The sequence below is a fragment of the Eulemur rufifrons genome, chromosome 7 (assembly GCF_041146395.1).
Source record: "Eulemur rufifrons isolate Redbay chromosome 7, OSU_ERuf_1, whole genome shotgun sequence".
NCBI classification, from domain to species: domain Eukaryota; kingdom Metazoa; phylum Chordata; class Mammalia; order Primates; family Lemuridae; genus Eulemur; species Eulemur rufifrons.
This window is the reverse complement of record NC_090989.1, coordinates 125,871,943-125,896,658: the sequence shown is the minus strand read 5'-3', so window position 1 is coordinate 125,896,658 and position 24,716 is coordinate 125,871,943. Positions and strand designations below refer to the sequence as shown.

At 39.8% G+C, this 24,716-nt stretch overlaps 1 protein-coding gene across 4 annotated transcripts in view; it reads right to left on the bottom strand.

The window, feature by feature from the left end:
- Positions 1–5,190: 5,190 nt before the first annotated feature.
- OXNAD1 (oxidoreductase NAD binding domain containing 1) overlaps positions 5,191–24,716 on the bottom strand; it is a 37,153-nt gene continuing 17,627 nt past the window's right edge. For all 4 annotated transcript variants that reach the window (XM_069473277.1, XM_069473275.1, XM_069473274.1 and 1 more), the window contains 5 exons: positions 23,060–23,166; positions 14,944–15,085; positions 7,413–7,655; positions 6,513–6,621; positions 5,191–5,844 (listed from right to left, as the gene is read on the bottom strand). In XM_069473277.1, the coding sequence (XP_069329378.1) occupies positions 5,690–5,844; positions 6,513–6,621; positions 7,413–7,655; positions 14,944–15,085; positions 23,060–23,166 (756 nt within the window). In that variant the 3' untranslated portion in view covers positions 5,191–5,689. The remainder of the gene's footprint in view (positions 5,845–6,512; positions 6,622–7,412; positions 7,656–14,943; positions 15,086–23,059; positions 23,167–24,716) is intronic.

The window sequence follows — 24,716 nt, the reverse complement described above, 5'->3', positions numbered from 1 at the left end:
AAAAAAGAAAAAAAAGGAATAGATGAAACTTTTTTATGCTCAAGTATAGCAAAATGGTACACGGGGATGAGATGGAAGGGACTAGGTTAGGCTTATAGGCTCATGCAGGGTTTTAATAACTCAAAACATACCAGATTAAGATGGCTGTTCAATAACTAGAAAAATTTGGATTCCTGAGCACAAAACATTTAAAAATGCATGCCTTGATTTGATGGCGGGTTAGCAGGTATCTTTACGTGTCATCACCACACTGATAGTTTATGTGCGTATTAGGAAAGAGTAATATTAAAGACAAGACATCTCGCTATTTTCTCTAAGATGAGAACAGTACACTTCTTTGAGTTTTATTTAAAATAAATGAAATAATAGCTCTCAGGTTAAATTATCAGCATACGATCATCTGCAATACCCAGGAATGAAGGAAATTGCTGTTTTCCATTCAAAAAGAAAAAATTCTCAGGGGACACATGACCTTGGATTGTTTGACATTCGCTGCACGCACTTGTGTACTTGTGCTGTGCGTCCAGTAGTAACAACACCCCTGAGCATTGCCTCCAGAGCATGTGTGGCATTTCCCCACTGCCCCTCCCACCCACAGGATCTGTCGCTCTAGTGGCTTGCTTAGTCTCCATCCTCTACAGCTTCTCCTTCAACCAGTGATGCTTGCAAAAACCACATTTTTTTCTCTAGAACATTTTCACTTTTAATCTTGTTGAAATGTTCTCAGTGCATAATAGAGTTCTTTCTAGAAGATATTTATCACTCTTTAGCTTCATAAAAAATACTGTTTCCCAAAGTATTTAAAACTTGTTCCTCAGGATAACCTTTGTCTTATACTTTCCTATCTTCAATGTCTAGCTCAGTGATTGCACATAACAGATGCTCAATAAATGACAGTTAATCAATTTGTCATTCCCTAGAAAAAGTTGTAACTTTCCCAACTGTAGTCCCACTGAATGACTCTTCCATAGCTTTCCATATAATCAGGCTGTCATTTCTCTCATATTAGAAAAACTGTAGTTTAGTTAATAGTACTGTACCAATTTAACTATATTGCTCATTTCTCAGTTTTGATAAATATACTATATAGTTATGTTAAACATTCAAGGAAGCTAAGTGAAGGGTATACTGGAACCCTGTACTAACTTTACAACTCTTCTTTAAATCTAAAATTTTAAAATAAAGTTTAAAAAACAAACCAATAAACCAATGAGTAAAATAAATTGTGTTCTCTTGACCCTACTTCCCTTCCCAGCTACCACCCCATCTTTTTCTTTCTCTTTATAGTAAAATTCTTTGAAAGTATTATCTATACTCATTCTAATTTCTTTCCTCCCAATTGTTCCCAAACACCCACTCCAGCGTTTTCACTCCCACTATCCGTCTTATCAAGATCACCAGTGACCTTGCAGTTGCCAAATCAACACTCAGTGGTCACTCACTGAACCCATCTTTCCTCCTGTCAGCAGCATCACACAGCTCACCAGTCCCTCCTCCACGAAACGCTTTCTTCATGTGGCTTTCTAACATTATACTCATCTCCTTTTCCTCCCACCTGTCTATTAGGGCACTTTTTACACTTCTTAAGAGCCAAAACCTCATTGGCCCCATGACTTAGTATGGGCCACTGACACAGCAGGGGCAACCTGAGATAAGTGAGCATCGAACAATTAACTGCAATAGATAAAAACAACCAAATCCATAAAAGCCTTGAGTTCATAACGACACTTTAAAATAATACCAACTCATAACGTGCTAAAATTCAGCAGTCCCCAATCTTTGTGCCACCAGGGACTGGTTTCATGAAGACAATTTTCAACAGATGAGGCGGAGCTCAGGCGGTGATGCCAGTGATGGGGAAGCTTCACTTGCCCGCCAGCCACTCCTGCTGTACGACCCGGTTGCTAAATTTCATGGCAGACAATTTTTCCACGGACATGGTGGGGGCGGGGACAGGCAGCGGGCATGGAGCCTGGGCGGTGATCCACGGCCTGGGACTACAGTGCTAACTGAGGAATAAAGGAAAGAAATCAAGCATTGATCCTACCTTTCCTTTACAGACTCATTTCAGGTAATCCAAGCTGATGAGGGACAGTTATTTATAGAAGAATCACAGGCAATAAATGCAGGAAGAATAGAAATGGATAATTAATCCTTAATAAGAAAATAGATACAGGCAATGATCAATGGCTGCTTAAACAATTAGGTGGAAGTTTGATGGAGACCTTTAATATTGGATGAATCAGGCTGACAAAAGCTGAAACCACTGATCTATCTTAACAACATTAAAAGTGGGACAGACGTTATATGTCTAATATAACAGGAAGTAACCACTTTATAATTTGGTCTTGCAAAAAAAAAAAAAAAATCTTGAATGTGAATACAAATAAACTCTAGGTCTAATTACCAGTTTACCTGAAATACAGAAGAGCAGAAGGAAGGTGGAATTGATTTAAAAAACCTACACACCTAATACAACCTGTGGACTTTTGAGGCCACGGGGGAAGAACACAACAGTGAAGGGACTTAGATATATTAGGGAATCACTGTTACTTGTGTTGAGTATGATGATGACACTGTGGTCATGTTGAAGTATGTATCTGTTAGAGATATATACTGAAGAATTTACAGATGACATGATATAATTTCTAGGATTTGCTTTAAAATACACCAGCAAAAACAACAGCAACAACACAAAGAAGTTGAGGGCAGACAAAAGCCAACAGTAGAATGTTGACAGTCACTGAAGCCAGGTGATGGATGCATGCGAAGTCACTTTACTATCTCCTCTACTTTGGTGTGTCTGAAATTTTTCACAGGACTTTTTTTTTTTTTACAGTAGAGGTCAGTGACCAGAACCAGGGTCCTAGGGAACATCCTTATCTCAGGGCTCCACATCCACCCATCTACCTGTGGACAACCTGTTGGTGATAAAGTGCACCCTGTCTCATGGAAAGCCCCCTTGATGGTAAACTTATGGGCAAGGCCAGGCGTTTGCTCCATTTTTTGGTGACAGTGGTGCTCATACTAACATTTAAAATTTGAGAAAGACGCATATATCAGACTAACCTAATATCTTGAGTAGACTGTGAGAGGGTCTCATGTCACAAGAATAAATAATTCTCAAACTCACAGGGCCAGGAGATACTTAAGAAGTCCTTTAATCCAGCTCATCAGCTCTAGGCAGGCCCTTTCACCCACATAACAAATATTTATGAGGTACTTCTTATGTGCAAGCACAGCGCTAAACAAGACAGGACCCTATCCACATGAAGGTTACAAATTAGTAGACCAAATTTAAGATATCCAGCCTCTTGAAATCCTTTCTGAACAGGACAAGGAATACCATATTAAAAACAACATGCTCATGCAGCGCTCTAAACACTGTACATGTATGATCACATTTAATCCCCTGTAATAGCCCTATGAGGTAGGTAGTAGTATTATCCCCTTTACAATTAACTGCAAATGTGTAATTTTATTAATAAATGAGGCACAAAGCAGTTAAGTGATTTGCTCAAGGTCACCTAGTAATCGGCATATGTGAGATTTGAACTCAGGCAGTCTGGCTCAAAGGCTTTCTCTAGCCTATACTCTCAGCCACCAAATCATAAATTCTAAGCCACCTTGGCTGGAGTTACTCAACTTGAGTATGGGAGATACATGGATGGACCTGGAAGACAAGGGCAGCAGGACATTATTGGTCAGCAGACCAGAAAATACTGTTCACCACTTAGCACCAGAATGACAGAGCTGAAAGGAACAGCCTTAGTAGTTCACAGATGGTGACAGTGAGTTGGCAGCAGGGTGGCAGGTAGAGCTGGGTTCTCCAGGACAGGTGGCCCTTGCTCTCTGACAAGAGCAGGCCCACAGCCATGGTGCTGATTGAACAGAGGCAGTGGGTGGCACCTCACTAGCTCCCATCCCATGTGCACTGAAGATGCTCACCTTGTACCTCCATTCCCGGCAGAGAGAGGCCTGGGCTGGGCACTTTCCCCATACCTGTGGGTCTTCTCTGCCTACTGCCTTTGGCAGTTGGCAGAAAAGCCTCTTGATGATTCCACATCTCTGAATCTCATTGTGCTGTGCTCCTACACCTCTTAAATACTCAGCCAGGACACTCTGGGGCCTATCGATAAGTCAGGGTTCCTTGCAGCAGCCCAGAGCTTCATACATTCATTCCTCTTGCCTCTGAAATACTGGTGATCATTTCCTTGAATGAACTAAGATATTCCCATCAGATCAATGGCTACTCCCTTCCTCCCTGAATTCAAATCTGGGATCAAAATAGTTGACAAATGATCTCTGCTTAAAACTTGACGAAACTCAAACCGGGCAGAGGCTAGAGTGGTGGTATCAGCCATCTTCGGGTCCTGTGAATCACCTGTGTTTAAGCCCAGAAGTCCCTGGCAGGCCTGCAGCAACAGAGATAAGAAAGGGCAACCTGTCTTCTCTCATCAGCTCAAGAACAGAATCTCAAGTGGAGCTCCTGGGTCTCCAGTACTGATCTATCCTTCTTCCCAGGCTCCCTTCACCCTCCTGCATTCTCTAAGCAGGCAGCCTAGGGCCCAAGACTGCTTATCACAAAAAGAATAGCCTCACCGTAGTCAGCAGATGGGCTTCTTTTGGATTTTTAATATCCAAACAAAGATAAGAATTACAGTCTGCTTTCTAGCACTTTCATCAGAGCAGCTTTGGGATGAGGCGCCACCATTCTTTCTACCTACCTTGGGAGACTGCCTCCCAAAACCAGACTTAGCAAGAGTTGAAACATTAGTTGCTTTCTTTCAGTCATTCAACAAGTATGTGTTAAGTAGCTGCTGGTCCCAAGAACAACCCTGGTGAAAGAATGAGATAGAAAGCAGAGAAGCAGGATTTGGAAATGGCTCTATACGCCCTGACCAATCCTAAGCACATTTCCACAGGCAGCCAGCCCAGCCACTGAAGACAGACTCGACATGGAACACAACAGCTACCAATGCCTTTGTCCCAAATGAGAATCCACCTCCAACAGCGTGTTAAGGCAGGCAGCCAAGTTCTAAAAGGGGTTTTATTTGAGAAGAAACTAACAATTAGGATACATACTTAGGATATTCATTAACGAAAAAGTAAATATGTGGGATATTCAACACCCTAAAGCAGTTTTCCTAACAATTTTCCATTTGCAAACTCAACTTTGATGGTCCAAATAAGGCTGCAGGCCATGGTAAAGTAAACAAAGGCATTAAATATGAAGAATTTTCAAAGTAAAATCATTAAGAATGTATTTAAATTATAAGTTTATAGAACATAAGACACATAGATGGCTGTCAAATAATTTAAAGCTAGCCCACACTTCACACACAAAACCACATTTTCCTATGATTTAATGTTAAGTATATATCGTTCTATTGCCTAAGGGCAAAAAAATCTGTATTAACCAATTCATAGGACATGATAATTAAATAGTTATTAATAAAGAAAATCAATATAGTAAAATATAGTTTGATCAATGAGGTTCTTGAAAAAAGTTTACCATTTAAGTCTATTGGCTGGCTTTTCTTTGATTCTCCAGCTGGTCGCTTAGTTCACAGCCTTAAAAAAGAAGACAACTAAGTAGAGATCAATTCATCTTGCCACCATGACATCTCTCTCTTACTATCCTGAGCAGATCTCACCACCTCCTTCTCTTTTCTGCCTTTGCCTGCTTCTACCACCACTTCTCAAAGCAAATATGTTCTTTGGGAACACGGCTATTTTCCAGTTGCTTGGAGAAACAGTCCGTCATTGGAGGTGGGCCACAGATGTAGAACAAAGTCTCTTTTGAAATATGATCTCTTATCTCCTTCTCTGTTATTCTTCCTTCTATCAAAAAGATAAACACCAAATTAAGCCAGACATGTTTATATTCTTAAATGAGGAAGCACTAAACACAACTCGGCCACAGTGTTTATTTGCAGTAACTCAAGTTCAGTGAGTCTAGTCTTGAGCCATTCACACAATGGCTTCTGTTGGCATCCAGGGCCAGACCCAAGCAGAGCGCATCTCCAGGCCGCCTAACCCATGGCAAGCAAAGCGGGAAGCTAATCACAATGCACTCTTCAGAAAGGGCCAGCTAGCTTACTGGTCTTTGGTGGAGATGCAAAACTGCCTTTACCAAAGTAAATAAACTTCTGTAAAAAATCCTTCCAAACAGGGGAAATCATGAGTAATTTACATGACCGTTAATGGCAAATGGAATCAATTCAGTCAAGGATGGAATATAAATTCTTCATATGTACACTACAGTGATAACACAAAGGTACCCTAAAAACTGTGGAAAATAAATTTTTAATATGGGCAGTAGAAACCTGTATATAATAAGTAAATCCAACTAAATATCTCCTTATTTTTCCATGATGAATCATCTCAGTTCTCCAGGTAGTAACATTCCCAACCAGCAACTCTCAACAATAAGGCATCTATACTCAACCAACTGGCATGTCCATTAAATAACTGCATGGAGATAGTCAAAATATCTTTAGGGGACTCACCCGTGATATATGGCTTCAGTTCTGCACTGATTGGTGCAGTCTGTTTTGTAACATGCAAACTGCATGCAATCTTCTCAGGAAATTCATTTACTAAATCGAGGATATTTTTCTGGAATGTCAAGCATATTTGGTCACACTACAATTTTAAAAAATAAAAACAGATGTGCACAACCATTGATGCTGAACCTCGACTCCCATTCTGCACACGTCTGCCGCTCTTGCTCTCTACTTAGAGAGATATTGTTTGCAGCCTAGCAGGCCAGAGCATTCAAAGTACAGAGGGGCTATTTGGCTTTAATTGAAATCTGAATATGCTAACAAGCATATTACCAACTCTCCGGGAGTTTTTTCTTTTTCCTTTTTCTCAAGCATTGGCAATTAAGCAGCAGTTTCACTGACCACAGTTGTGTCTTTTAACTGTTTCTGTTCTTTTGTTCATTCCTGCAGCTGCAAGAGCAATCCCCAGTGAAAGCCCTCCCCATCAAATGTACTTAGTTTCAACAGATGCAACTGCTGGGGTTTCATTTACCCAGCTGGGTCCGAACTGTCTTAAGTCTTACCTACTCCTGTGACACACAAGCCACTTGTAGGCTCTTAGACTCTCTCCAGAAACTCCAGGCCATGGTGACATCTCTGTTTGTCCAACCTCCAGATTCCATCCCACCAAAACCTACCCTTTCCTGTCACTGAACTGGAAGCCTCCTCACTACTAGCAGTTTTAATTGTCCTGGGTAAGATGTGTTGGCTAATTCTCATTTGAACATGATTAAACCTTGCCAAGCCTTTTGTTTGAACCTTTGCAGACAAAATAGAACCTAAAGAAGAAATTTTCATGAACAATTAATACCACTATTCAAATTTGCTTACAGCAAGCTACGAAACATACACTTCCCCCCTTACCTTAAACAGGAGTTCACTGGTATTTTTTGCACTGTAGAATAGTTTTATTGTTCCTATCTTATATCCACTTCCTTTGTTTGCCCACTGTCTGTGGAGATCTGCTGAGTGCCGCAGGATGGAAAGCAGGGGGTTAATTCCAACTCCTCCTGCAATCAACACGAGGTTTCTAGAGGGATCTGCAGGCTGAGGGTCAAAAAAGAATTCTCCACCCACTCTCACAGCCACTTCAGAGTCAAGTGTACACTAAGGCAGAAAAGAAAAGATCCTTTAGTCCTTTATAGCACAGGTTTTAAGCCAAAAGTTCTACTTTAATAAAACTAACTGGGTCCACTGCATGCACTTTTATCAGTATTTAGGACTATTTTTACAGCTTGCTTCTATTTTTCCTGGGGCCCTGTGAAGTGATTCCACTTGTCCATTATATAGGCATTTGTTACTCTGCTTTCATAATCCATACTGCACAGTCACTCCAACATTAAGAAAAAGAGACACGCTTCAGTTATTCTGCCATTTGTTAACTTCTTAAGTGATGAACTGCATTGAGGAAAGAGGCAATGGACTCACAGGCAGGCGACAACTCTGAAGCATGGATCTCCCTTATCTGAGTGGTGTTCCTGTGTCTGATCAAAGCTGAGAGGCAGGATGGTGTGAGTGTCACTACACTGGCTGCCCTGGGCTCATCAGGTCTGAGAAGTCTGAGTGCAGGGGACTCCCTCCTGATCCCCCGTGGGGCACAGCCAGACCAGCTCTATGGGCTCAGCTCAGCACTGCCATACCAATCACTGCTGTTCCCTTCTCCCTGGAGCAGCAAGAATAGGCAGCCAGAGGCTTCACAGTAGGGGGTGAGTATCACAAAGACCTACCTAGCTAAAGTACCCACTGTTTGGTCAGTGATTTGGGGAACCCAAATGGCATTTAGAGGGCAGGGCCAGAGATGCTAGAGATGCTGAAATTAGTGGTGTCCTGGAGCTGGCTCCTACTAAGCTAATGGTTAAATGCGCAGGAATTCTGTGAGCCTGTTTCTACTGGCAGTTTGAAATCAGCCATTGTGGGAGTATTTACAGCACAGAAATCAGCAAATGATACAAGTCAGGGCTTTTTAAAAAATTCAGATAGCTGGCTTACGAGCACACCATTATCTGTGCTGCACAGGACTGTCCTGCACAACTTCTGAACAGCCCACAAGACATTCACGTAGGTGAAAACTGGTTGGTGATGATCTGAGACCAGACCCTAACTGATTTTACAAGTAAACTCAAAGTATTTTTTGCACAGATCTAATTTGGTCCTAATTTTCCAGGATGTAACTACCATGTAGACTGTACTTTGTTGTGCTCAGAACTTTACCAAGCATGTTCATTGTTCTAGAAACCCGCATCAAAGATGGTGTCCCGTGTGGTCCTCCTGTTACCCACACAACACACACGCAGATGTATCATCTGCATTTGTAGACAATGTATTCACGGTGATTCTATGATTAGGAACAACCATCTGACCATTCATTCTATAGTCTAGTTTAGATATGCCCAATCATTTATATATTGAAATACATATGCTTTGATTATAGATCACTTTCCTGTACTTTTCCTTTGCATTACTGTTAGAGAATTATGTAGTAGTTTTTTTTTTTTTTTTAATTTCATGTGTTCATAACATTAACTGTGAAATTCATTTCAGGATAGTTCTAGAAAGGGAGCATTGGCATTAATGGGGTTGGTCACCCCTCATTTGGATAAAAACACACTGACCTACGAGTCAGAAGACTGAATTTTAATCACAGCCCCTATGAAATCCAGCAAGTCCCTACCTTCTCCAGGCCTCTTTGCCACACCTGGAAAATGGGTAACAGCATCCTGCCCACCCACCTCACAGCGTTGTTGTGGACATCAAATGACTCACAGTGGGAGAAAACTCCCTGCTGGTATCAGGCTCAATATAAGAGGGTATTTTAGTCACTGTGGTTGTCATAGAAGAGGAAGTGCTGGGAGTGCATGCTTCCTTCTTCCCTGTCACTAAAAAACAGAATCCAGGGCCTGTGGGACAAGATGGAGTTACTGCAGGTCCTGAAGCGTGGGCTACAGCAGGTCTGAGGCCACAGCGGCCTCCTCGGCTATCCACAAATCTTCTTCAGGGCAAATGATGTGAGGGTTGGTATATTAGCGGGGAAGACAAACATGGAAACAAATACTATGAAAACAGCAAGCAATTTTTTGGCCGTCACTGATGGGTTATATATACCACTGAAGTGAATGGCAAACACACATTCTGGGATGTGGATGGAAGCATGGTGCCTCTCCAATGGCATCGCTGGCTTCACTGTATGACTGACGATCCTCCAACAGCAAAACCACATACCGCTTATAAATTCATCTGGACAAACCATAAATTCAACGTGAGTGGCACTCCAGAACAATATGTACCTTATTCTACCATTACAAAGAAGATTCAGAGTGGGTCCCACCTTTATAACCCCTTGTAAGTAAAGACAATGAAAAATAGTTTAAACATGAGGCTTTTCATGTAAATTGCACTTTTAATGCTTATCATTACTTTGATTTAAAAAAAAAAAAAAAGAACCCAAGAAAAAGAAATTTTAAGAGCATAGATTTCTCCTTACACGTTCCTGGCATAAATCAACTAAATTAACTCCTTCCTAAGTAATAACATATCACATGCTTTTTGAGGACCAAATTTTTAGCATTTATACCTTGGCATCTCATATGGTAGGTGAGCAGTAGTTTCAGACATGAATTTAATTCAGGCTCTACAACTTAAAGATGAGTTAAACTTAGAGAAAATCTCAGAAAAAAATGAAAATTATTTGAATTCACAAAACATATCTTTTTTGGTAAAGAACTGTTAAATGAATGGAAACTCTTTCTCTGAGTGGAAAAAAATGTATGAACTTAACTATTTTAAATATGTAGGAGATTTTTACGTGAATTATGGTAAGTGGGTTTTCATTTTTGACAAAAGAAATTAGCAGCAAGGGAGCATTTGGTTAGGAATAACTAAAATCTAGGAATTGCTACACTGGCTACCAAAGTGCTTTAAAATGCTCCTTCCTTTCAAGTCTCGAAAATAGAATCTAAGACACAAGAGGCTCTGCCTAATGATAACAATGGATTTCATCTTCCTATGAACTCCCTCCCTCCCTCTCTCTTGCTTGCCTGTACACTTCTCTCTTTATAAGAATCTGGGAGTGAAAGATACTGAGAAATGAAAAAGAAATCATTTTCTCCAGTGGCCATCTCTGGCATGCTTAGTAATGACAACAAAGAAAGCCTTTAGATTACTGCTTTTAGAAACTAGAGTATTTTCAACCCTTAAGTTGGCAAGAATATGTGCTCCAGGGAAAGATAATACTCAAGAAGCCTGTCTTCTCCTTAATGACAAAATAATCTCCGGTAGGTCTATTTTCTAATTTGGTAGCATCTGGAAAGAATCAAAAGTCACCTTTGTCTTTTGTTGATCAATAAAAACTGCCAGGGTAGCATGAACACAAGGCTCAAAGTACTGCACAGTATAATATGTAAGTGAGTAAAAGGGCATTACCTTCAATTACATAGCAATGTATCTAATTTGGGTATAGATTTTCTACTTGTGAAATAAACAACCTTTCCATAGCAACTGGAGCCAAGCACACAACAGCTGTCTAGAACCCTTTGCCCTGCCAGGAGTTTGAGCCAAAGCAGATAAAATAAAGGAAGACGTTTATGGCACTTTATTCCATGTCCCAACAGAGTAGCCTGCCGCCACCCAGACACTCACGTGCCTTCATTGTCCACTCTAATAGCTTAATAAGACAAATCCTCAGGAGAAAAATAGCCACCTGGAAATGGTTCCAAGAAAAATCTGCCCTCATATAGGCTGTTTGCAACTCCCACTGGGCAGAGTAGAGCAGGCACTACAATCAGGATGTGCATTCAGGCAATGCCACTTTGAGATTTTCTACAGCCTCTAAAAATAAGTTCCTTCACTGAAATGCCAATGAGGCATGAAACCAAGCAGGGAGCTATTGACCACGACCTGGCCAGGTCACGTGAAGACCACTGGGGATGGGTGGGGGGAGGTTGCTCATGGCACTAGGAGCTGGGATGGCCATGCTCATTTCAACTCTGAGCAAGGGGCACGTGGACACCTTGTTGGTCCACCCCAGCAGCACATTTTAGAGCCTCAAGAGCAGCCTAGAGACAGTAATGGGTGGAAAATCCACAGAGAATCTAAAAAGGAATGAGGCAGCTGAGGCAGTATTGAAGGAGAGACTCAGAAGTGGGTAAAAATATGACAGGATACATTGACAATGGAAATGGCAATGCAGGTACCTGGGGGTTATCCTGAACAGACGCAACTTGACATGTAAACCACAAGAATGTATTTTTATGCCCTTATAAAATTTTTAAAAAGTATTTTTAAATCCTCTTACAGTTAATACTTTTTCTTTTGGTGTACAGTTCTATGAATTTTAACACACATATAGATCTGTGTAACTACCATCAAAAGATATAGAACAGTTCCATTGTCCCCAAAAACTCTCCTGCTCTATCCCTTATGTTCACAGCCTTCCCTACCCCAATCCTGCTCAACCACTCATCTGTTTCCCATCACTATATTTTTGTCTCCCAGAATGTGACAGAAATGGATTATACAGCATGTAAACTTTTGGGACAGGCTTCTTTCACTGAACATAATGCCACTGAGATTCACCTAAGTTGTTGTGTGCATCAACATTTTAATTGCAAAACAGTAGCCCATTGTATGAACATATCACAGTTTGTTTATCCATTCACCTATTGTGGGACATTTGGGTTGTTTCTAATTTTTGATAATTATGAATGGAACTGCTATAAATATTCATGGTAGGCTTTTATATGAACGTAGCTTTCATTTCTCTGGGATGAATACTCCAGAGTGGTACTGCTGGGTCATTTGGTAAATGTATACTGAATTTTATATATGAAACTGCCAAAATACTTTCCAGAATGGCTGTACTATTTTGCATTCCCGTTAGCCATATAAGAAACATATGAGAGTTCCGGTTGCTCCAAATCCTCACCATCACTTGGTATTATCAATGTTTTTAATTTTAGTAATTCTAATAAGTCTGTAGTGTCCTTCCCTAATGGTTAATGATGTTGAACATCTTTTCATTGTTTATTTGCCATCATTAAATTTTAGCCAAGTGTCTATTCAATCCTTTACTCATTTTTAAAAATTATGTTGTTGTGTTTTCTTTTTGTTGACTTTTTAGAGTTCTTTATACATTCTGGATACAAGTCCTTTGTTGGATATCTGATCAGCAAATATTTTCTCCCAGTCTGTACCTTTTTAATTCTTTTAAGTGTCTTTTGAAAAAAATTTTAAGTCTTATATATGTTTTTCTTTTATGGTTCTTGCTTTTGCTGTTATGTCTAAGAACTCTTCATCTACCTTCCAGTTCCAACTATTTCCCATGTTTTCTTCTAGAACTTTTATAGTTCCATGTTTTTACATTTAGATCTACAACCCATTTAATTTTGAATAAAGGATGAGGTTTAGGTTCCTTTTTTTTTTTTTTTTTTTTTTTTTGCATGTAGATGTACAATTGTTCCAGTACTATTTATTGAAAAGGCTATCCTTTTCTCCACTGAATTACTTTAGCGCCTTTGTTAAAATCAAATGGACACATGTATGTCAGTTTATTTCTGAACTCTTTATTCTGTTCCATTGATTAATATGTCTGTCCTTTCAACAATACCACACTGTTTTGTTTACTATGGCTTTATCTTATTTTATTATTTATTTATTCTATTTTTAGTTGCCTGGCTAATTTTTTTCTATTTTTAGTAGAGATGGGGTCTCACTCTTGCTCAGGCTGGTCTCAAACTCCTGAGCTCAAGCAATCCTTCTACCTCAGCCTCCCAGAGTGCTAGGATTATAGGCATGAGCCATCGCACCTGGCCTGTAGCTTTATTTTAATCTTAAATTTGAGTGATATGATTCCTTCCATTTTATTCTTCCTTTTCAAAATTGTTTTAGTTATCCTGGGGCCTTTTTATTTCCACATAAATTTTAAAATCATCTTGTATGTATCTATAAAAAAATTCTATTGAGATTTTAATTAGTGTTACATTAAATCTATAAATCAATTTAAGGAGAATGGACTTCTTTAGTATGTTGTCTTCTAATTCATGAACACAGTATGTCTCTCCATTTATTCATGTCTTCTTTGATTTCTTTCATGAAATTGAGATGAACTATGATTTTATTTGAACCAACTATTTGCAAGAAGGTTCTATATTAGGGGATGGGCCAAGAAAACGTCCTAAGCAGCTAGTTTTCACAACACAAAAGCTCTCTTCAGCCACTACAAGGATATATTATTAAATATATCCTACAGATACGGCTTGTTTATGGGGTTCTTGGTGTGCCTTCTCTCTTAACTGGGTCTAACTATGTCCAGGTGGAATTTCTGCAGCCATAAAACTCTACTTTGTTTCCACACCATCTTTGGCAGACCAGGACAGCAAGTCCCACTCCTACTCTCATGTGTATTTTTGTAGGTGCTCTCTGAGATCTGCAACTGTTGGCCTCTCTCCTCTACTTATTCCCGGGTGGCTCCTGCATAAACACAACAATTATCTACAACCTTTAAAAATATACTGAAGTGTGTTTCCAAGTGTTGCTGAAAACAAAGTTAAGAGTTTTTATTTTCTGTTTTCCTTTGTTGATTCTCAATGACTTCCAGGAAAAGAAGGGAAGAACACTGAGTTTCTGAAGCCATATTGTATGGTACCTTTCTTTTTGGTAAAGGAGGTAAGAAAACGCCTGGAATGGGATGGAGGCTGTTGGTGACTACAGACAGAAGACATGCTCCAGTAATGAAGAAGATGGCAGTGAAAATAAGACAAGGGTCAAAAACTAAGACAAGTGACTGATCTGTTCTGAGTTCATTCCCTGTTATCAGAGTTCTCATAGGTAATGGCAGGCAGCTTATATAGGACTGTGTTGAGCCCTGTGGTGAAGCATGAGTTATTAGCAGCCGTCAAATGTGGCTTCCCTATCAGAATCCCGTGTGAAGAGCTCTCTAGGGACTGAAATGGAGAGGTAATGGCACCACTGATTTAGCTGTTCTTATCATGGGCAGCAGCAGTACTATGTAATCAGATAGTTTCCCCTCCAAATAATGACAGAATGATAATTTAATTCCTTTTATTTAGGGTGGTTAGGAAAAAATAACGTGATTTATAGATTTATCATTTACATGATAGAGAGACCCAATTTTCAAAAACTTGCATAAAATATACAATATTTTAATTCTATTAGTATTCAGTTGAGTACTATTTGGTGACCTGGAAAATACTTCCAGACCCCACAGTCTCTGAGTCATACTTAATGCACAAAAAAAATTCTGTTTCTTTGACCTTTCTGGAAAGCTCTTTGTGAACATGTACCCTTTTTACTCAAGCCCAGGTTTCTTAGGTGGATCAAGCTGAACACAAATTTTGTGTGAGGCAGAGATGCCCAGATTGCCAAGCTTAAACAGACTCACCTTATTGTGAATCCAGAGGGCAGGAGGGTGATTCGCATATTTCACTGCCAATTCTATCATTCTCTCTTGTTCTAGCAGTCTTGGGCTGGAGCATATTGAAAATCCGCCAACCACAGAGACTCCTGGGATAAAGAAATCAATCCTAAAAGGAAAGACAAATAAATGATTATTGTTGAAACTATTTTAAAAATAGGCAGCAAGATAAACAAAACTGAAAAATCTTTAGCTAGACTAAAAGAAAAGATAAATTAATAAAATCAAGAATAAAAAAGCAGATATCATCATCAACCTCATGAAAATAAAAAAGATTATAAAGGAATTCTATAAACAATTGTATGCCAAAAAATTAGTTAGCTTACATGCAACACATACGTTCCTAGAATGACATAAACTACCAAATCTGACTCAAGAAGAAACAAAATCTGAACAGACACATAACAAGTCAATGGACTCAATGAGTAATTTTAAACTTCCCACAGAGAAAAGCTCAGGTCCAGATGTCAACACTGGTAAATTCTACCAAATATTTAAAGAAGAATTAACACTAATCCTTCACAACCTCTTCCAAAAACAGAAGATAAGACTTCCCAACTCATTCTAAGAGAATAGTGTTACCTTCATACCAAAACCAGACAAACATAAAGCAAGAAAAACTACAGAGCAACATCCCTTCTGAATACAGGCACAAAAATTGCAGGAATACAAGATTGGTTTAACACCTGAAAATCAATGTGATATACCACTTAGAAGAATAAAAGACAAAAACTCACATGATCATATCAACAGATGCAGAAAAAGCATTTGACAAAATCCAATGCCTTTGTGTAATAAAAGCGCTCAACAAACTAGGAATAAATAGCAACTTCCTCAGCCTGATAAAGAGCATCTACAAAAGATCCACAGCTAGCATCATCCTTAATGATAAGAGGATGAAAGTTTCCCCACCTAAGAACAGTAACAAGACAAGAATGTCTATTCCCACCACTTCTACTCAACATTGTACTAGAGGTTCTAGCCAAGGCAAGTAAGCAAGAAAATGAAATAAAAGGCATCCAGATGGAGAGGTGGAAGTTGCAGATGGCATGCTCTCATATATAGAAAATCCTAAAGAATTCACTAAAAAGATATTAGAACTAATAAACAAATTCAGATAAGGTTTCAGGATACAAGATGAATATACAAAAATTAACTATTTCTATACACTAGCAAAGAACAATCCAAATGTGAAATTTAGAAAAACAATTCCATTTATAATACCTTATAAAAGGATAAAATAAGTGACAATAAATTTAACAAAAGAAGTATAAGCCTTGTACACTGAAAACTATAAACACTGTTGAAAAAAGCAAAGATCTAAATAAATGGAAAGATGTCCCATGTTCATGGAGTGGAAGACTTAATATTGTTAAGATGGCAATACTTCCCAAATTGATCTACAAATTCAAAGTAATACCTACTAAAATCCCAGGTAGTTTCTTTGCATAAATTGACAAGTTGACCATAAAATTCATATGGAAATTCAAGGAACCCAGAATCATCAGAACAATCTTGAAAAATCAGAATACATTTGGAGAACTCACATCTCCTGATTTCAAAAGGTACTGCATACAAAGCTACAGTAATGAAGATATTGTGGCACATCAATGGAAAAGAATTGCAAGTCCCAAAATAAACTCTTAAATTTATGGTCAACTGATTTTTGACAAGGGTGCCAAGACAATTCAATGGCAAAAGAATAGTCTATTTAACAATGGTCCTGGGAGAACTGAATTTCCACATGCAAAACTGAAGTTGGACCTCTACCTCATGCTACATGCAAAAATTAAGTCAAAATGGAGCATAGGCTTAAATGTAAGAGATAAAATTATAAACTCTTAGGATAAAACACAGGAGTAAATGCTGATGGTAGTGGTTTCTTAGATATCATTCCAAACCACAATGGTCAACGAAAAAACAGAGAAACCATATTTGATCAAAATTAAAAACTTTGTGTTATAAATGATATCACTAAGAAAGTTAGAAGACAACACACGGAATGGGAAAAAATATTTTCAAATAATGTATCTGCTAAGGGACTTGTACTCACATTATATAAAGAACTCTTACAATTCAGTAATAAAAAGACAATCGAGATAAAAAATAGGCAAAAGATTGTAATTAATATTTCTTTGAAATATTAAGATATATAAATAGCTAATAAGCACATGAAAAGATGCTCAACATCATAGAGCATCATGGAAAGATGTCCCATGTTCACAGGTCATTATGGAACATAAAACAATGAGCTACCACTTCGCACTCACTAGGATGTCTATAGTCAAAAAGACTAACAATACCAAGTGTTACTGAGGATCTGGAGAAAGTGGAACCTTCATATATTGCAGGTGGGAATGTAAAATGGTACAGTCACTATTGAAATCAGGTTTGTGGGCCGGGCGCAATGGCTCACGCCTGTAATCCTAACACTCTGCGAGGCCGAGGCGGGCGGATCGTTTGAGCTCAGGAGTTTGAAACCAGCCTGAGCAAGAGCAAGACCCCGTCTCTACTAAAAATAGAAAGAAATTATATGGACAGCTAAAAATATATATAGAAAAAATTAGCCAGGCATGGTGGCACATGCCTGTAGTCCCAGCTACTCGGGAAGCTGAGGCAGGAGGATCGCTTGAGCTCAGGAGTTTGAGGTTGCTGTGAGCTAGGCTGACGCCATGGCACTCACTCTAGCCCAGGCAACAGTGAGACTCTGTCTCAAAAAAAAAAAAAAAAAAAAAAAAACAGGTTTGTGGTGCCAGAAAATGTTAAACAGAGTTACCATATGAACAATTGCACACCTAGGTTTATGCCCAAGAGAAATAAAAGTATATGTCCACTCAAAAACTTGCACACAAATGTTCAGAGCAGCATTATTCATAATAACCCCAAAGTGGATGTCTATTAACTGATAAGTATATGAACAAAATGTGGTATATCCATACAATGGAATGAAGTATTGATACATACTACAACATGGATGAACCTTGAAAAATCATGTTAAATGAAAGAAGCCAGTCACAAAAAGATCACATACCGTATGATATGATTCCATTGATATGAAATGTCCAGAATAGACAAATCCATAGAGATGGAAACTGGTTGTCTAAGGGGACAGGAGGATGGGGAGTAATCAGTACAGGGCTTCTTTTGCAGATGATAAAAATGTTCTAAAATTTGATTGTGCTGATGGCTACAAAACTCTGTGAATATGCTAAACACCACTGAATTGTAAATTTTAATGCATAAATTTTATATGTGAATTATATCTCAATATACTTTTTTTAAAGTGCAAAAAAAAGGGCAACAGAAAAACCAACAAAAACACTCTCACTGTCATTTGCCAGAATTAAATGGGCTGATGTAGCCTCTGGGTGCCAAAAGTTTTCTGTTTTCTTCTTTTCTTCTAATGACACTCCTATAAGTCTAGAACTCTTATGAGTTTCAAGCTTTCAATAATTCCATGCTACAGAAACCCTTTTTTAGTGGAGATTCTAGAAATTACAACAAACCTAGTCACATAATAATAAAATTTATTAGAACCTGGGACCACAAAAATCATCCCCCTGCCTAAGAAATATAAACATCCAATCCAGGTGTTAGCCATCAAAGAGCAAAAAGTATCATCTTTTCCAAGCTGTTTTCCTACATGCAAGCTTGTATGAAAAGCCTAATATGTTCTCTACTGATTTGATCTATGACCTTAAAAGATATTCTCCTCTAATCTGTGGCCTTAAATATCCAGCCACTTATAACAGTCTTAAAAAATCAGTTCTGGATTGGAAGTGCTCCAAAAAAGGTCACTAGTCTACTTTCACTTGACTCTTTTCCATGAATACTTTAAATTTCCTTTCATTTAAAAGCCTATCATTAGCATTTATTACAACAGCTTCTATATGCTCTCAGAGAGGAGGTATACAAAATCTCTACTATTTCCATGTTTAAAAAAAATAAATGAGTTACTTCTGCTACTTCATCTCCTGAGTTACATCGCCCTCTGCTGCTCAATGCTGATAAAGACCTTTCTTTCAGGTGAGCAAAAGGGAACTCTTTTCTAGTAACTCTGGCAAGCTACCTTTGGAAAAAAAGAACTCCTTCATTAAATGATACAGAAGAATTCAAACTATATAAAAACCCTGTTGGAATGGGTTTAAGGAAATACACACAAAACATATTTCACAATACATCTGTCCAAGAATAAATTAAGCTTTAAACACGTATCTTTAAAAATGCCCTGTGCAGGACTGGCACTCTTGGAGCCACAAGTTGAGACATCCACTGCACCCAGATAAGTGAGCATACGCACAACTGAGAGGAGGGGCCTAGATGTACAGTGAGGCAACATGGCCATATGTGCCTTGACACACCAGGTAGCCATGTCTGCCCAGAGGCAGCCTCAGTGCCCAGCACACAGTGGCCATGCAAACCATGGCCGAATGACAATGTTATATTATGAGATCCCAAAACTCTTCAGTCTTTGGCCACATTATTCAGAGCTCCTCCCTCATTCACTTGTGTAAACACTACAGAGAGCACCTGTCTACCATGTATAGGCACTGTTGTATTTGCTGGAGGTACAAAGCTACATGTATGTTCCTGCCCTCAATAAACTCACTCAACAAGGAGGAAAATTAACAAATAAATACAATTAAATGGGCTATGATAAAATCTGCTTAGATTGGGGGGAGGCAGGGCAAGAAGGGAAGAGTCAATTCTACCAACAGTAGAGGAATTAAGAAAGACTTCACAGAGGAGATGCCCCTTAAACTGAGTCTAAAGAGACAGAGTGCTTACCAGATAAGCAATGGAGGAGGATATAGTCTGAAAAGATGCCAAGGAATGCAAATACTTTCTATGTGTGGCCCTAAAAGAGTCAGGGCTGTTGCACACAGTTGTATAGGTCATATAATGTCTACAATGCAGCAGCCCTGCTCAAGGGTAAGGGTAAAGTTTTATTTCTCTAATCTTGCTCCTCTAATCTGTTTCTTCTTGGTGTCCACCTTCTCTCAATAGTGCCCAAAGTTCTTTCTAGCATAAAAACTTATGTTATCCTATAGAAAGTCAGAGACACACAAGGACCAAGAATTCCTTTTCTCTCTGCAGAAATGCTTTGGACTTGCTCCCCTCAGGCAGCACCCTATGCACAGCCAAATGTGGACTGAGGACTGACTGAGGCATAAGCAATGTTGTGGTGGCGACGTGCACCCATCTACTCTTACCTGGACTGCCACTCCTCCAACCAGCAGCCTCACTGCACGCAAACTGACCAAGGAGCTAAGAGTTGGATCTAAATGACTGAGTGAAATACTTACTAGCAATAACAAAAAGTAAAAACAAATGAATAAAAGACAGTTAACATTAGGCATTGTGTTAAACACATTAAATATCCCAAAACACAGGAATACTATTGTTCCCTCTTTAAAGCTATGAAAACTGAGGCCCAGAGTAATATGGAAACTGCCCACATCACAGAGCTAGCAGGTAGCAAGGAAGCACATGAGCTGGGCAGTCTCCAGAGCACGAGGGGGACATGGACTCCCTCTGGGGAGGGGTCCCGGCCACAGCAGCGCAGCCATTGCTGGAGGCAGGCAGCGAGTGCCACAGCGAAGTGTGAATCTGGAAACTGAGGGCAGCAGCACATTGCATGCGAACTATTGGTGACATGCTCCAGTCCCAAGAGGGAATGCTAATCTTTCTACCCCCAGGAGGAGGAATTCTGGTCAAAGGCAGGACTCACCAGAGTTGCTAAGCAAGCAGCAGGCCTACTGGTAGACCTCAGAGCACAAAGGTTTTAGCACTGCTCATGTGAGAAATGTTTTGAGGTGGTTTCCTCTTTTGGCCTTTCTTTCCGGATTGGATGGCTAGAATTCTTGTAGCTGGTTTCCCAGTACAGGAACCAGTTCCCTCTGGAGGGCCCAATAATTACACAGTGCAGGACAAAAAGAGCCTCCTACGACCTATATCTGGTCTATGCTGAAAGTATCTATCTACGTGGGGACCTGTGGCCAAAGCTCCAGCTAGTCAGAGAGCATTTGTTCATTTATTTATTTATTATTCATTTATTTAGAGTTGGGAGTGTAACCTCATCCTCCGAGTTGGGTAGGCGTCAGAGGAGGCCACTAGTCAAGAATGCAGAGATGTGGGAGTGTGGCCCAATCTCTTACCCCAAAGATGAGCCCAACAGTGATCGTCTATCTCCAATAGCTCTCCACTCTGATAATCCTAACTACACAAAATACACGGCAGCCATACCCCAACTTGCTCTCCCTAATCCTTGCCCTCTTCTCCAAAGTGCCACATGGAGATACTACTGAGCTGATGATCTGAGAGAGCCTGGAGCACAAAGCCTTCCTAGCAATAGCACAAAGGTGATGGACACTGCCAATCTAAGCAAAATGGCCATTCTGTAACCACAAGGTCAAATATCAAAAGGAACTCACAAACCCTGGAGCCATACAATAAGTCAATGGTAAGGGTGCAATCTTTTAAAAGGGGAGGGCCCAGGCAACAAGAATGAATGCTGATTGACACCTGGCAGGGAAAGGGTCACCGCTAACCAGCCAGTGATAACCACCCCGCAAATCTGCCCTCTAAAGCAGGAGTGTGTCAGGCACATACTAAAACCAGGCCCAAAGTTAGGGAAATGACCAAATCCACTCACTGGGGTAACATACATAAGCCTCGAATAATCTTATCTTGAGAATCACAATGGGACTCCATTTCTACCCCTATATCACTAGGGAATAATGACATTTTTCTTCTCAGGTAACTGCAATTTGCAAGTGCTAATGTACTTACAGGCACACCATGGTGTCAGCACTGTAACAGGCTTTTTCTAACCAGGAGACTAGGGTCTGAGTCTTGGCAAAATTCAGAGTTAAAGGCACAAAGACAGTGCTGTGCACAGGACCGAAACACTTCCACAGAAGGGAAATATGGAAAAACAGATCATTACAATTAAAGTTTCCACTTTCAATGTAATAACTGCTAAACCACTTCTGAAGGGTAAATATGTTGCCCACCCCCTAAAACAGCCAAAATGCATTTAATATGTATCATCGAACATGTGCAAAGATTGCAGTAAATTGCTTCATGAACGCAAATTATTGCAATCAGCATCTTGTTTTCTAGTTCTAAATTCAAAGGCAAACTATTAACACAAGACTGCTAACTCTTGCTATTATCACACTTGCTATTATCACACATCCTCCTTTTAACAAAACCACATTTCCAGATGGACTGCCAAAATTAGTCAAGTGACTCCTAAGACATTCTATCAAGACTGACATGCCAGAAATTCATTTAGAAATGAATGCTTTTTTTAAATAAAGGACACACACACCCAAACACACCTTTCCTAGGGAAATTCAAGTTGCTTTCTTTTCAATTCAACTTGAATTGCAGCTCAGCAAGGCCATCTGAGGAACAGAGGGACAGCTGGGCTGTTATCCTATCAGCATACTGATTAGTCCTCAGAGTCAAATGGGACACACTTACGATTTCTATGTGTGTGGGCTGGGCTTAACTGGGAAATCCTCATAATAAATTTAGCAAAATATTTAAACTCAACCCAGACAAGGAATGAGGGACACAAGAATCCAGTCAAGAGTGGTCAGCTCTGTGATGACATCACTGGTTACTCTCCTTTGCAGGCTACTTTGTTTACTCTGCACTGGACATAAGACTAATTTGTAAAAACCTATGAATATCCAGCAACACATAACTGAAGCAGATTAGATTACTGCAGTGCATTCTGTTAGCAGCCACTCCTGTAGAATGTAATTATCAGTGCTGTTGGTTCCATGGACTAGAACTAGCTGCTTTGTTTGAATCTGGAAAATGCAAGACAGCAATTTTCATATATAACGGAGGAAGCTATGGGCTCAAAACTGAAGCAGGCTCTGAGGCCAGGAAAGGAATCAGATTCTCCATGCCAAAAAAGGCTCATCCTGAATGGAAATGATGTAGAATTCCTCTCCCTTGGGGGAACGGCTAGCCACAGAAGTCCTTTCCAGAAGAAAAAATAATCCCTTCTATCTAATGGCACCTTCCTGAATGTATGCACTTGGAAAAAAGAAAACCCACTTACCACTGGCCAGCTTTAAAAGAAAAGTCTTGATCAGCCACAAGCAAGCGGAGGCTCTTCACTGACGGTGACTCGTTGGCAGCCGCGCACACCTTAGCTGCTGACACAATCTAAAACCAAACGATGAACAGTGGCTGATGTTAGTACATATGTGATGCAAGAGACAAATGGTGGCTTTCCGGGAACTAAGGTTTTTTGAAACCTACTAAGATGCAGTTTTTGAAAATTGCCAAACAAGCTAAAGTACACTTTGCTTTGGCTTTGCCTACCACCAGGTGAACAAATTTTAATTAACATCATTTTGAGAGACTTCCTATCATACTAATTTAATTTTATTCTGCATACAAAAATTGTCTCTTAAAGGGACCACTTAACAAGCATTTATTTGATGAGTATCATGTGCCATGCACTGGGCTAGGCACTCTGGGAAGAGCTCAGGGAACGGGAACCTGGTAAACAACCCTGTGTGGCATCCACAGTCTCCATCAGTGAGGGTCCCTGTTGCTTCTGAATGTGTAAGGAGTCCATCACAAGCTAACTGCAGAAATTAAAAGTAAGCACTTAGAAACTTTTTTAGCAATTTTACAGAGTAATTGTGTGTCTTCGAATCTAGCATTAGAAAACAAACTGGGTTTGTACTCTTTATTTCTTTGGTTTTTTAATTCATTTTTTTCTAATTCATTTTGTATCATACAATATTTTACAAAATACAGTTTATAGCCTTAAAACAACAAGAGCCCTTCCCTACAGACTGTTTGAGAAGCACTATTCTAAATGACATCTCTGATTTTTGGAAAGCCCTGAATAGGTCTGATGCAGGGGCTATTCAGGTAAGTGTCATCCATGCCTCAGCACCCCTCAAATTCAAAATGTCCCTATTTCCTTCATTCATTCTTTCTTCTGCATTGTGTTTTCCTTCCTCCCCTAAACCTGGGACATCTTCACAAGTGGGGGAAAAAAGACAACATGACTCTTTCCTCAATCTCCTACTTCTGTTCAACTCCACTTGTGGCAGCAAATCAACTCAGTAGCAGCTGACCAAAATACAGCCCTCTCCTTGGAGGCTGTTACCTTCAAGGTTCCACCAAACAGTGCCTTGGAAATCTGTCAAGGTCGATGAACGTCCCACCCTAATGCTAGCTCATTCAGGCCCTTTTCTCCAATAGGACTACTGGGTCTAATTAAACTATCAGTGGGAGAACATTTTTAAAAATCCGCTGGAAAATTCTCATGATGGACAGTGGCCTCCCTCACCACCTCAAAATATCCCCTAAATCTGTCTACCTTTCCATCTCTCCTGCAAAATCTCTTGCCTTTTCTTTCTCTGTATTTTTGCCAATCCTCTCTTCTTCCTCTCCCAAAGAGCAAGTGGTGTGATGTTTCCATCCTGACCTCTCTGCCTGTGCTCTTGATCCTCTCAAACACTGCTCCATCAGCAACCACCAGCCCTTTCCTTCATGTTCAATTTTCCTCTCTTCAGTACCTCCCTGTTTCATTAGACATGACATCTAATGGCATCTGCTCAGCCTAAGCAATTCAGCAACAAAATAAAGGAAGTAGCAGAATATGGCTGTTGACAGCATGGGCTCTGCAGCTGAACCGGCTGGTATTTAATCCTGGCTCCACCATTACCAGCCATGTGACTCTGGCAAGTTACCTA